At 37.7% G+C, this 14,367-nt stretch overlaps 1 protein-coding gene across 1 annotated transcript; it reads left to right on the forward strand.

Annotated features, from left to right (window-relative positions):
- Nucleotides 1–926: 926 nt before the first annotated feature.
- Nucleotides 927–2,098, forward strand: LOC114827155 (uncharacterized). Its single transcript, XM_029108835.2, has 3 exons — nt 927–1,400; nt 1,454–1,901; nt 1,965–2,098. Exons 1-3 carry the CDS (start codon nt 927–929, stop codon nt 2,096–2,098), a joined length of 1,056 nt encoding a protein of 351 aa, XP_028964668.2.
- Nucleotides 2,099–14,367: the final 12,269 nt, after the last annotated feature.

A 14,367-nucleotide genomic window follows, 5' to 3' on the forward strand; every position in this document is an offset into this window, starting at 1 on the left:
ATCGCATACTTTTAGAAGAATGGGCTAAACCAACTAGAGAGGCTCAACGCCAACTCAACCCTCCAATGATGGAAGTTGTGAAAAAGAAGATTATCAAGCTTCTTGATTGTGGAGTCATCTATCTGATTTCGGATAGTCGTTCGGTTTCGCTGGTTTAAGTTGTTCCAAAGAAATCTGGAGTCACCGTGGTGAAGAATGCACAGAATAAACTTGTGCCCACTCGTATCCAAACAAGTTGGAGAGTTTGTATTGACTATAAGAAGCTCAACGCCACCACAAGGAAAGATCACTTCCCTTTGCCGTTCATTGATCAAATTCTTGAAAGGTTAGCTGGCAATTCTTTTTATTGCTTTCTTGATGGTTATTTGGGATATAATCAGATTATTATAGCTCCAGATGATCAAGAAAAGACTACTTTTACTTTTTCATTTAGTACTTTTGCTTACCGTCGAATGTCATTCAGTTTATGTAATGCACCAGTCACATTTCAAAGATGCATGGTAAGTATCTTTTCAAATTTTGTTGAGAAGATCATTGAAGTGTTCATGGATGATTTTAGTGTCTTTGGTGATTCGTTTGATGGTTGTTTAGATAATCTCACATTAATCTTGAAACGATGCATCGAAACTAACCTTGCTTTGAATTGGGAAAAATGTCACTTTATGGTAAAACAAGGCATAGTTTTAGGTCACACAGTTTCAACAAAGGGAATTGAGGTTGATAAATTAAAAATAGATATTGTACGCCACTTACCCTCTCCCACTTCTGTGAGAAAGGTTCGTTCTTTTCTTGCACATACAAGATTCTATAGGCAATTCATCAAAGATTTTTCAAAGATTTCCCAACCTCTATGCTGACTCTTACAGAAGGATGTGCCATTCAAGTTCGATGATTAGTGTGAGAAGGCGTTCAATCACTTCAAAGAGATGCTAGCTTCAGCCCCCATCATAGTCCCACCAGATTGGAGCCTTCCTTTTGAGCTTATGTGCGATGCTTCAGAATATGCATTAAGGGCTATTTTGGGACAAAGAAAGGATAAGCAGCAGCATGTCATCTATTATGCATCCCGGACTTTGAATAATGCTCAATTGAACTACTTTACCACTGAAAAAGAACTTCTTATTGTTGTGTTTGCTTTAGATAAGTTTCGTTCTTATTTACTTGGAACTAAAGTTATAATTTACACTAATCATGCAGCTTTGAAGTATTTGCTCACTAAGAAGGAAGCCAAACCAAGGCTTATTCGCTGGATGTTACTTCTCCAAGAGTTTGACATGGAAATCCGAGACAAGAAAGGAAGTGAAAATGTGGTGGCTAACCACTTGAGTCGTTTGGTGCATGATGAGGACCCATTACCTATTCCAGAAGCATTCCCAGACGAGCAGTTGTTATCCATTGAGGTAAGGGAACCATAGTATGCTGATTTAGTGAATTATTTAATGTCACGCATAAGGTTTCAACACCTTATCATCCTCAAACAAGTGGGCAAGCCGAGGTTTCTAATAGGGAAATCAAGCAAATTTTGGAGAAGACGGTTGGACCAACTCGAAAGGACTGGAGCTTGCGTTTGAATGATGCATTATGGGCATATCGTACAGCCTACAAAACACCAATTGGGATGTCACCATTTCGGCTCATCAATGGGAAACCATGTCATCTTCCCGTTGAGTTAGAGCATCACGCACATTGGGCAGTCAAAACATTCAATATGGACATTGATGCCGCTGGAATTCATAGGAAGCTTCAATTGAATGAGCTTGAAGAGATTCGGAATGAGGCTTATGAAAACACTCACATTTACAAGGAGAAAACAAAGGCGGCCCATGACAAGATTCGTGGCAAAACATTCTCTATATGGCAAAAAGTGTTACTTTTCAATTCTAACCTTCGTTTGTTTCTGGGTAAGTTGCGTTCTAAATAGATTGATCCTTTTGTTGTTACTAATGTTTTTTCTGATGGTGCAGTCCAAATTCAAAGTTTGAAGAAGGGACATGAATTCAAAGTTAATGGACACCGTTTAAAGCCCTACTACGAGACTTTTGAGGAGCATGCCGTGAAGGACATACCCCTCCATGTCGTTGGCCCTATTGAAGCTTAAATAGAGGTATCGTTCGGCTGGAAAACGTTAAAGCAAGCGTTTCTTGGGAGGCAACCCATGTGTTCAAATGAGGGCATGATGGAATGCTAGCTCTAGCAACCAGATTTACGGTCTTAACCGTTCTCTTTATTGCTTTTACTTTGCCATGATTGTCGTGTTTGTTAGTTGTTTTGATTGTTTGCGTGGGAGTTTATGTTTGAAACATTGAGGACAATGTTTGGTTTAAGTATGGGGGGGGTAAACAAGCTGTTATTGCATGATTTTCGTGGGATTTTACCACCTAGCACCACTAGAGTTGTTTTTCATTGTTTTGAAGTGTTTTTAGTGTGTTTTTGAAGTGTTTTAATGTGTTTTGAAAGAAAAAATACGAAAATTTGAAAAAAATTAGAAAAAGTTTTGAAAAACCCAAAAAGAGTCATTTTTGAGTCGTTTTTGTGTGTTTGTGTCTTAGAGTACCTTCCAACACAATGATGAAGATTTGGTTTTTAATTGCATGACTGTTAAAGAAAATTACAAACATGGGTGGAAGTTTGATATGCTCTTTGGTTAATACTTGGTTGTAGTTGTCATTAACGAATTCACATGTAATCACAAATGAAAAAAATCAGTTTTTGTAACATGCTTAAAGGAAGGAACTCAAACTAACTCTACAACCCTGAGAGACTTAAGCCTAAACTTTGTTTGGAGAGTTATTAATCTATGATTTCTTGTTTTCTAAAGTCGTTGCATGATCTCATTATTCTTTGCTTGGTTGCTACTTAGAATGCGTTTTATCATTTTAGTTCCAAATACTAGAACTCATGCCCGTTTCATTCAAAGCTTAAAATTGAGTGCATAACATATAACAAGATGAAGTTGTTAATGTTACCACCAGAGCCAAAAAGCCTTAATCCTTTACATATGTTTTGTAGGTTTTACCCCTTTGAGCCTTATTTAGCCTATTTTCTTTGTTAGCCATATTATCCCTACCTAGCCTAGAATAGGACTATCCATACCCTTGTTCTTAAAGTATAGTGGAGCATGACTTAGAGGGAATTCCTTTTGATCAAACATATTTCAGAAAACAAGTGTGGGGGAAGGTTATTTCCAACGAAAAAAAAAAGAAAAAGAGAGAAAAAAAACGTGAAAAGAAAATAAAAGAAAGAAGAAAAAGTTCAAAATAAGTGAGAATGAACTCACAAGTATTGGTTGTTGAAGAAAGGGTCCAAAAGTTTGAATCTGGCCCTAAGTGTTTTGTGAATCTTCCCCTTGTGTTTATGTTGGAAATGTGCCCTAAAACCAATCATATGATGATACTTTACGGACATTTCACATGTTAAACTAATCTAGTTTAATATCAAGGGCAAAGATTATTGTTTTAAGCCGTCTCATATAAATGTTATATGCTTAAACGATAAGTCCAAGGAATATGTAATTAGGAGAATGTAATTTAAACAAGTTAGATTCATGAGACCATTCTCTTTCGTATACATATCCTAAACGTTCCTAATCATTGGATTGCCAATTGGGCATTAACAGTCCGTTAAGATCAGTACGTGCTATGTCTTTTCTTAGGGAAAGTGACTAGTCTCGAGTCATTGGTGTGATTGACACCAAGACAAGCATGTAGGTACTCAATAGAGAATGAGTCCACTGAACACGATCAACGAGGAGTTCTCATACTCATGTCACATGAGAACTCATGGTTGGGATAATGCAAAGTAGTCATTTGACCTGAGGCATCATAGTTGTCTTGTGGTTAGGTCCTTCATATTTGACTATGTCAAAGTCACTCCGTCAGAGGGTGTCTAGGGCATAGTTGGGGTTAAGCCACTTAGCCATGGAGGCAAGTGAATGCGCAACAAGGGATCTCTAACCTTCAAACTGTTTGAGGGAGAATACTCTATGATATGATTAAGAATCTCTAGCCAGAGTATGAATAAGATTTAGGAAGTCGTTCCAAATCACATTCAAGGTAATCATATAAGTAAAAGAATCACATTGGATAGTAGACATGAATAAACTATCAAACCAAACAATGTGGTTAAGAGTATTGTATTAGAGAAAGACCGTATTGCATTGTAATCCTAAACTGAATAGGTTCTCCACCTCTTCTGATTAGCTTGGGTAACCATGACATACTGCTAGGTGTCACTCATGGTTTGTGGAAGCCCTAAACGTGTATAATCACTAAAGGGAGAATTGAAAGTAAGTTTCAATTCACAATCGATTTGAAAGAGTTCTAATCGCCCACTGCCTCGCTAAAAGGAACCTAATGGATCGTACACCGTGTAAGGTAGAGATTGAAGAAACAACAGAGATGAGTAAGGATAATTAAATGGTTTAATTATTTATGGCAATGATTAATTAATATGTTAATTAATCAAACGAATAAAGTTCGTTAAAGACCTCGGGTTAGTTTTGGGCCTCAAGGCCCAATGGGCTTCGAACGTCAAGCCCATTGACTTAAATTGTATGACAACTTAATGACTAAATATTCACAAAGGCCCAAACAACCCAATAACACCCTATGGCCGGCCATATTGATAAAGGAGTGGATTTTGGACTTATTACAAGTTTGCCACTCCAATGAAGGTAGGTATAAATATGACTTTATAGCCTTTTCTTCATTAGGGTTTCTTTTGGAGAAAATTGGAGAGAACATGTCTCTCCCTTTCTCTCTAAGAGGCCGGCCCCCTTGGAGGAGATTAGCTAGCAATCTCTCATCCTCCAAGGTCACTCATCTCTTCTTCATGTCCCTCCTTGGTGTGGAAAATTAGAGGTTCTCAACTTTGGGAACTTGGAGAATCCTTTCTACCATCCTCCTCCAAGAAATCGATGGAACTAAGAAGCAAGGAATGAAGGCCCTCTCCTTGGGTGATTAGCCTTTGCTTATGCAAAGAGGAATCAACAAAGATATAAAATATCTCAACTCACTATGTTCTTCAGTTGAGTATTGGTTTACCTTTCTACTAGGCTTTGAATTTCATGGGTAATGTTTTGTTTTTGAGTGCATACAAGATGATTCCGCCTTTAAATGTTAATTGCATGCCATAGATGTTGCTCAAATGAACATGTTTTTCACAAAATTTCCTTCAGTTTAAAGTTCGTTGTTGCATTCAAAAGTGAATTCTAAGTGTCAATTTCATTATTTTTGCTTACTATGGCTTTAAGAATCTTTGTTTATCCTTAACATTTCTTTGTTAAAACCTTAGCCCTATTACAACCCTTAGACTTTTATCTTGGTTGTTGTGTGTTTCAATATGTGGAGTTTGAAATTGGTATGAGCATATGGAATCCCTGGTTCTTACGTCTAAGTAGTGGCATTCCGTTCATGAGATCATATACATACATGCATTAATAATTCCAGAAAGTGTCTTCTTTGATTATAACATATGTGAGTGGCTAGTCTACATGTTTACATCAATCTTCTCACATACACCTAGTATAGGGAGTGTAGTCAGAAAATTTGTGTGAAAATAGAGTGTATCCAGTGAGGAATTGAGGGAATTCTCTAAGGCATGTTACTACCATCGAAACCATGTTTTAAATTGATTAAATGCGAGCTAGTGAGTGGTGATTGCGATTAAGTATACGTTCGAGGGTAAGGATGGCTAAAATCTATGTGAGTAGTGATTTTTAACATGTCATGATCCATTGGAAATCCCTGAGGCAAATGTTGGAATGTTTAGGTTATGTTCTATTTGTTTTGTTTTGTTCAAGGACTAGCAAAAGCTAAGTGTGGGGGAATTTGATAGGAGCATATTTATGCGACTTAGTTAGCTTGTTTTCTTGGATTTATGTTGTTAGTTCCTAGTTATTTTAGTATTTTAAGCTATTTTCGTATGTTTGTAGGTCTAATTGGCAAAGTTGGCAAGAAAGTGCATTTTGGAGCATTTTAGAGCAATTTTGGGCTGGAATGGATTGCATGCATTTGGAGCATAAGGAATGGACGTTTTTTAAGATCAAATGAGGCTAGGAATATGCTCAAGAGATGGATAAATTAATTCAAGACTTGGAAGATAAGGAATTAACTAAAGTCAAGGAGTGCAAAAAGGAAGGAACCTTATCATAACCAACCTTATCCAAACTAACCTTATCCTATTTTTTTTACCTTAAATCCAGCTGCAAGGGGACCTAAACACCTGATTTCTATAAGTCTTATCTGCTCCTAAAAGGGTGCCTCACCCTTCCCCCTTGTCCTTCTAGAAGCCATACACATATGCCTCACCACCCTTTCTAGAACCCCTAGAAAGGTGGCGCCTCTTCCCTCTACTAGAAGCTTAGGAATCTGCCACAACACATTCTTTCTAGAATCCCTAAAAGGGTGCCGCACCCTCCTTTTCTAGAAGTTCTAAAATCTGCCAGAACCCTAATCATTTTCCCTCTTGAATTGGGCTGTGCCCTATCCTTGTCCTCCAAGGAGTTGGCGCCGCAAACCCTAGCCTATAAATACATAATTCTAACTCTATTTTCACAACACACACATAAGAGCCTAAAATCAAAATTTCATACCTTGGGCCGTAGCCTTGGAGAAAATAAGAATTTGGCGTGGCTTCCATTGTAAGAGAGAAGACTGTGTCGTGGCTTCCATTAGAGAAGATGAGGGTTGTGCCACAAGCCACCTGCAACCATTGAAGACTTTCAGAGTTCTTGCTTCCCTCGTTTTGTTTCCATGTTTATTTTACTTTGCTTTTCAATTATTATGAACATGAGGAACTAATTCCTTTTTAGTTAGAGGTGAATTCGACGCCATGGACATATGTTTTATATGAATTGATTACCTGCAATTATTGTTTTGTAAAACATGAATGTGATTTACTTATCTGCATTATTGAGAACTTGTTGTTGTGTGTTTATTAAGGATGCATACTTAGTTTGCATGCAGGGATTTGATGCTAGAATATAAGGGAATTTCACCTAATCGTTATGAACTTATATTTATAAGTAGTGGAGATTGCTAGTCTCAATCGTGTTAAGTAAATTCTTGGCAGGAGTATCATGCAGTTCATAGTTATGAATGCCTTGTCAATGCTTATGATTTTCATAGAACTTAATGATCTTTGATATGTATCTCTATCATGTTGTTCATGTAGGGAACTTGAAAAGAATAATTTGGTTGCGATGCGCTGCCCATCCAATTCAATGAGCTTAGGAAAATCTGAAAGTTAATTAGTGCATTCACAATTAATTTGGGGCATTGTCATTCATGGTTTAAAGAAACAATACTAGAAATAAATTTGTATGCATATGGTTCATGCGTGGAGAATGACCCTCTAGCTAGTTTTTCACCATTCAAATCACCTAATTTCATACCTAATTTACTTTGTTTTGCAATCTGTTTAATTTAGTTAATTTCATCCAAAACAATTCCCCCTTTAATTAAGTGTGTTAACTTAGTTAGAAACGTGTTTGAATCTGTTTATTTTAGTGTTTTGAGTCTTACTACTCTTAAATTCATCCAAATAACTCCCTAGAGTCTGTTTTGAGTCTAATTGCTAATATTGTGTTGTTTTGAGTCTGCTTAGTGTGTTTTAAGTTTTTAGAGTCTAGTTAAGTGTTTTTAAGTCTAGTTTTCAGTTCTTAAGTTTAATTTGTGTTGATTAGCATCCCTAACTAATCCCCGGCCTAGAACGATCCCTACTTTCACATACTATAACTATCTAAATAGGGTTTTCATTTGAGTGTTAGAATATTTCACATCATCAAGCCACTTAGCCATGGAGGGAAGTGAATGCACAACAAGGGATCTCTAACCTTCAAACCGTTTGAGGGAGAATACTCTATGATATGATTAGGAATCTCTGGCCAAAGTATGAATTAGATTTAGGAATTCGTTCCAAATCACATTCAAGGTAATCATATAAGTAAGAGAATCACATTGGATAATAGACATAAATAAACTATCAAATCAAACAATGTGGTCAAGAGTATTATATTAGAGAAAGACCATATTGCATTGTAATCCCAAATTGAATAGGTTCTCCACCTCTTCTAATTAGCTTGGGTAGCCATGAAATACTGTCAGGTGTCACTCATGGTTTGTGGAAGCCCTAAAATTGTATAATCACTAAAGGGAGAATTGAAAGGTAAGTTTCAATTCACAATCGATTTAAAGAGTTCTAATCACCAACTGCCTAGCTAAAAGGAACCTAATGGATCGTACACCGTGTAAGGTAGAGATTGAAGAAACAACGGAGATGAGTAAGGATAATTAAATGGTTTAATTATTTATGGTTAAGATTAATTAAAATGTTAATTAATCAAACGAATAAGTTCATTTTAGACATCGGGTTAGTTTTGGGCCTCAAGGCGAAATGAGCTTATAATGTCAAGTCCAGTAACTCAAGTTGTATGACAACTTGAAAACACAAATGGCATGAAAGCCCAATGAACCCACATGGTTGGCCGCAGAAAGTGTGAGGGAGAATTGGTTTTAATTTCAATTATGTCACTCAATGTAAATTGCTATAGAAAGGAAAATATAACCCATTCCTTCATTCAGTTTTCTAGAGAGAAAAGAGAGAAACTCAAAAAGCTCTCTCTTCTCTTAGGAGGTCAGCCACCCTAGGAAGAATGGACTAGCATCCATTTCTTCCTAGGTCACTCATCTCTTCCTCAATGCTCTCCTTGGTGTGGAAACTTAGAGGTTCCCTTTATTGGGAACTTGGAGAATCCATTCCTTCATCCATATCCAAGAAGTCATGGAGCCAAGAAGCAAAGTTCCTCCATCCACATCCATGGAGCCAAGGAGCAAGGAGACTAAGGAAAGAAGGCCCTCACATGGGTGAATATCCTTTGCTAAGCAAAGAGGTGCTTCAAAGGTATAAAAGTTTCTTAACTCTTTTCTTTAAGATTTGAGTTGAGTCTTGGTTCACCACAACTACTAGGCCTTGAATTTCATTGGTAAAGTTTTGTTTTTGAGTGCATACAAGCTTAATTCCGCCTTTAATTGTTAATTGCATGCATAGATGTTGCTCAAATGAACTTGTTTTTCACAAATTTTTCCTTCATCCAAAAGGTATTTGATCACGCATATATTTCATGCATTTATACCATCCATTTCTATAGTCTTTGTGATGTTTTTGTGTTAAAATTGTGGCATTTTATTTTACCTTGTGTTAATGTGCAGTTAAATTTCTTTTAGGATAAATAATAAAAGAAAGAGGGAGTGGAGACTAATGGGACGGAAAGGGAGACTGACAGCAAGCAGAAAAGAAAAATAAAAGAATAAGTGGGAAGAATGGAATGGTGGAGGAATAAAGAAAAGAGAATGGCAGACAAGAAAAAAAAAAAAAGGAATAAAAAAAATGAAAGAAGAATAAGAGGGAGGCCAGGAGGCGCGGCAGACGGAGGGGAAGAGAGAAGACAGAAAAACTGTGCAGAGGGGAAGAGAATAACAGGGGGATAGGTGCAGCCAAGAATAGAAGAGAAGCAGAGAGACTGACACGGCAGAGAAGCAGAGAGACTGACGACAGAGGGCAGGCACGGAGCACAGAGAGACAGAGAAAGAGCTTCACTCCATTTTTCTTGGTTAAATCTTTCCAAACTTATATTTTATTTCTGTTTTAATAATGTGTAACTAAATTTATTTTGGCTAGAGGTTAATTCAAAGCCATGAATATATTTGTAATATGAATTGATTACCTTCAGTTGTGATTTCGGAGTTGTGATTTAATTTGCTTAACTGCTTGATTGATAGCTTATTTTTGTATGTCGATTAAGAATGCATACTTAATTTACATGCATGAATTTGACGCTAGAATATAAGGGAGTTTCACCTAATCGTTATGAACTTATATTTACAAGTAGTGAAGGTTGCTAGTCACAATCACGTTAAGTAAATTCTTGGCATAAGTTTCATGCTTTTCATAGTTACGAATGCCTCGTCAATGCTTATAGTTTTCACAAAGTTTAATGATCTTTGATTGTATCTCTATTGTGCTTTTCACGTAGGGGACTTTTGAAGAATGTTTTGAATTGTTGTATGCGTTTTTCCGTCCAATTCAATAACTTAAGGAAAACTTGAAGATTAAAAAAGTGTTGTTCACGGTTAATCTGAAGTATTGAGATTTACAATTTATTGAAAGAACAACTGAAAATCAATTTAGGTTGCATATGTGTCATGTGTGGAGAAGAACCCTCTAGCTAGTTCATCACCTATCCTTCCACCTTAATTTCATGCTTTTGTCAATTCTGTAATTTATTTAAGTTTAATTTACTTCTCGTCAAAACCAAACCCCCCCCCCCATTATTAAATTATATTATTTAGTTAGTTTTCATTGTTGTTAGTCTTTTAATTCAATTTCCGTCCATTTCAGTTCCTAGTGTCTAATTTGATTGTTTTCATTATTTTGAGTCATTCTAAGTGTGTTTCGAGTTATTAGAGTTTTTAGCCTAGTTTTGTGTCCTTGAGTCTTGTTTAATAATTCTAAATTAATTTAGAATAGATTAGCAATCCCTCCTAATCCCCGGCAACGGCGCCAAAATTTGATGCGTAATATATAAGCACACAAATTAAACCCTCTTTTTATCAATTGTAGTAAAGTATGCAAGTAGGGTACCACAACATCCCCCACAACAATTCCAATCAAATCAAAGTATGCCCGTGAATTATAATGAAATTCTTGAAGGACTAATTTCTTTGACGCAGGGTTCACAAAAAGAAGAACAATTGCCACCATCGGAAGAGTTCTATCAGTGGCCATATGAACTGTCACAGCCACCACAACAATCAACCCAATTCAATTCAGGTACGTCCTTGGATAATGATACACTTAATAAGTTACTCACCTCTTTGAATCAGGGAGTAGAAAATCAAAACCAGGAGATGCAAGACTCAGTCAAAAGAGTGGACGAATTGGATATGCAAGTTGGGCAGATTGTGGAATTCATGGCACAGATTCGAGATCAAAGTGAACTTTCCAACTCAAACATTGCAAATTCAAAGGCAGAAAGTGAAATCGATGAAGCCATCACTTTGGAAGGTGACATGAAGGATGAAGCTGTCCCAGAACCATCCAAACACAGCTCGAACATGGATGAATTGCTGCTGCAAGCAGAAGAGGAGGAGGACGACCTGGGCAGTTTAGAAGAATTCTTGCTGCAAGCTCCTCAAATCCCTATGTCGTCCAACTCAGGTGAGGAAGTTCTAAATTCACTTCATTCTAACATTATTCCACCGAATGTCCTTTGTCCTTGCAGGTTTTTGATTCCAAATATCAAAGAGAGTGAAAAAGACATTGTGGAAGCTCTTCCAAAGGTGCAAAGTGATATCCCAATTCTTGGTGCACCAAAACAAGTTCCCGATGGTATTGAAACGTTCAAAGAACCTTGCACACCAAAAAAAGGGATTCAAGAAAATGAAGTGGTTGAAGCATATCAAGAATACATCCAAGAGGCTGTGCATGAGACAATCAAGCCCAAAGCAGTTGAGTTTGATAACACGGGACAAGCCACAACCATCATAGTAAACCTGGCCAAGTTCAAAGTCCCGAAAATGTTCAAAGATGTGGTGTTTGTCATTGAGTTTGTGTCAGAAAAAGAAAGTAAGCCATCTTCTCCAATTTTAATTTTAATTTATACTAACATGTTTCTGATTTTGATGATTCAGGCACCCACTCTTGAATTTAAACCATTGCCGAATCATTTCAAGTATCACCTCCCATTAAAAGATAAATTCCATGCTTTGGAGCCGAGAGGAGTTTAAAGGAAAGATTCGTCCGGCTAAAGACGTTAAATCAAGCGCTTCTTGGGAGGCAACCCAAGAATTCAACGAAGGGAGACTTTGGAATCGCTAACCAAATCAGATTTGCATTCTTACACCCTTATCTTTACTGCTTTCATTTTGTTTTGTTTAGTTAGTTGTGTTATTTGGTTGATTTCTGTGAGTTTGTGTTATTTAGTTTAAGTGTGGGGGAAGGTTAAACAAAGTTTTTTTTACATTAATTTACATATTTAAAAAAAAAACACTTAAAAATAAAAATATTTTACAATGATGTGTAAACTAATAGCATTCATTGGTCAGGTGGTGCTTCAGTAGTCGGCGGAGCTTCAGCAGTCGGCGGGGCCACGGAAGGAGGAGGTATCGGAGGTTGATCAGTTGGAGCTTCACTACGCGGTGCCGCCCCAGAAGACGAAGGCAGATGCGGTTGGAACAAACCCACAAACCTCCGGTGATCAAGTAAAATCTGACCATCATTTTCCTGCAGCTGGTCAATTTTCCTCTTCATGTTTGTGGCATAATTGTGTGCAAGCTTGTGCAATTGTTTATTTTCATGCTTGAGTTCTCTAATCTCCTCTTTGAGACTCTGTATTTCAGCCACCAACGATTCAACGTGACGGGTTCGAGCAAATAGGCGTTGGGCCATGTTGGACACAGAACCCGCACACTGCACGCTAAGAGCCAGAGACTCCTTAACCGCCAATTCATCAGACCGTCTAGCGAGCAGTCTGTTATCTCTGGGGGTGACAAGGTTCCGGGCCACCACCGCAGCGGTCATGTCATTTTTCATCACCGAATCCCCAACGGTGAGAGGACCAGTAGGGGATATGAGGGACGGGCGCCATATGTTGTCTGGAGAAGGAGAGGCTGCTCCTTCATCAAGGTTCAAGTCAAAACGACGGTCGGAAGGGCCAGACATTTTTCAGAGGTGGTGAAGAAAGAAGAGAGTCGGACTGATCAAGATTAAAAAAAATGCAAGAAGGGAGTGTTTACAAGAGGGAGCTCAAGTGTGTTGTGGAACAAAATTAACGCCTCTATAAAAAGAAGAAATCAAAGAGGCGTTCCTCAGAAATCGAAGAAGCGTCCTCTCGCAAATCGAAGAGTCGGGGCTCCTTTCTCAAAAGCCGGATTCTTTTCTCAAAAGAGGCGTTGCATTTCTCAAAAGCTGGGCTTGCTCAGAAACCACGAGTCGAACCCCGGATTTCAAAAGATCAATTTGTCCAGACGTGTCGTCACTCGTCACATGCAACTTGCAGCTTTGCGGAAATTACGGGCAGCTTTGTCAGAAAGCGCGTAATTTGTACTATTCATTCATCCACCGGCTGCCGACAATGAGTGAGAGAATAGTTCCAGTTGTGAAGAAAAGTCCTATAAGTATCTACATTCGCCTTCCACAGCAAAGGCACACCCTCTCAGTACTTCTTCATCTCTGAAATGGCTTTCCAACACACCCTCTCGAGTCACTCAGTGTTCCTTATTCCTTGGGGTACCTCTGCAAACAACCCATCCAAAGCAAAAGTATTTCATATCATGAAGGTTGAAAGCAAGAGTATCTCATATCATGCTTTCTCCCTGTCCTTTCTCCAGCCAGCTCTTGCTCTCGAGTACTCATCATCTTATGCCTTCGCTTTGTTTCTCACTTATAAGGGAAGTGAAGATGATACCTCGAAGCATGTGGAGACAACGTGCTGATTCATCCTCAACTAAGGACAAGGAGAAAGAGAGCAAGAGGTGGGCACTTGGAAAGATTGAAGAAAGAAACAGACCAACACCTTTACCTCGTGCCTGCCCGTCGTGCAGAAGAAACAAGCAGAGAAGAATGCAGCTTGCACAATCATCCCAGCGGAAGGAGTCTGAGATGAAGAACTAGAGAAGCTGCCACATCTGCTTGGAGAACAAATAAGGAATTGCAACATTGCTAAAGAGCAAAGCCTCGCTGTACAATATCATCAAATCATCACTTGCAAGTAAAAAGCTAAGTGTCACCCCGTTCAAGAGGAAAGCTGTGGAAAGTCAACAAGCACGACCAATGATCACTTATTAGTTCTATTCATTGTCTTTTATCGTGATTTTCAATTTTACATTTTCTTGCGTTACTTAACTGAATTATTTCTTTTCTTTGCAGGAACTTTTGGTTCTTTCCACCCTTGAAGTTGATTGCAGAATTTTAGCTTGGGGAGTCATCGCTTGGTTTTACTGCAAACTAGGGAAGTTTTCAGTCCAATTGCTTTATTTTGTTTCTTATTATTTATTTATTTTATTTTTATTTGCATTATAGTGTTTTCTGACATTGGGGACAATGTCCAGTTTAAGTTTGGGGGTAAAGAGTATAAAAATGACCAAATTGAAATTTTTTTTGTACCTTCAACTACGAACGAGTTTCATTTGTTTCCATGTTGTTGCTTTTTGTTTTCTTAATTAGTTTTGTTTTCTTTTTAAAAAAAAAATTTTAAAAAAAAATCGGAAAATTTAAAAATCCAAAAATATTGTCTTGTTTCCCTTATTGTTTTGAATTAGATTTTTGTTAGTTTCCCGACCCAATGATATAATTAGATCAAATTTGAAT

The sequence above is a fragment of the Malus domestica genome, chromosome 09 (genome assembly GCF_042453785.1).
Source record: "Malus domestica chromosome 09, GDT2T_hap1".
Lineage (NCBI taxonomy): Eukaryota > Viridiplantae > Streptophyta > Magnoliopsida > Rosales > Rosaceae > Malus > Malus domestica.

Bases quoted from the DNA above. Each gene is read 5' to 3' on its own strand.
- LOC114827155 (XM_029108835.2), top strand. From the start codon at position 927: ATGCTAGCTTCAGCCCCCATCATAGTCCCACCAGATTGGAGCCTTCCT. The intron at 1,401-1,453 runs GTAAGGGAACCA...GTCACGCATAAG, and splicing joins AGCAGTTGTTATCCATTGAG to GTTTCAACACCTTATCATCC. The intron at 1,902-1,964 runs GTAAGTTGCGTT...CTGATGGTGCAG, and splicing joins TAACCTTCGTTTGTTTCTGG to TCCAAATTCAAAGTTTGAAG.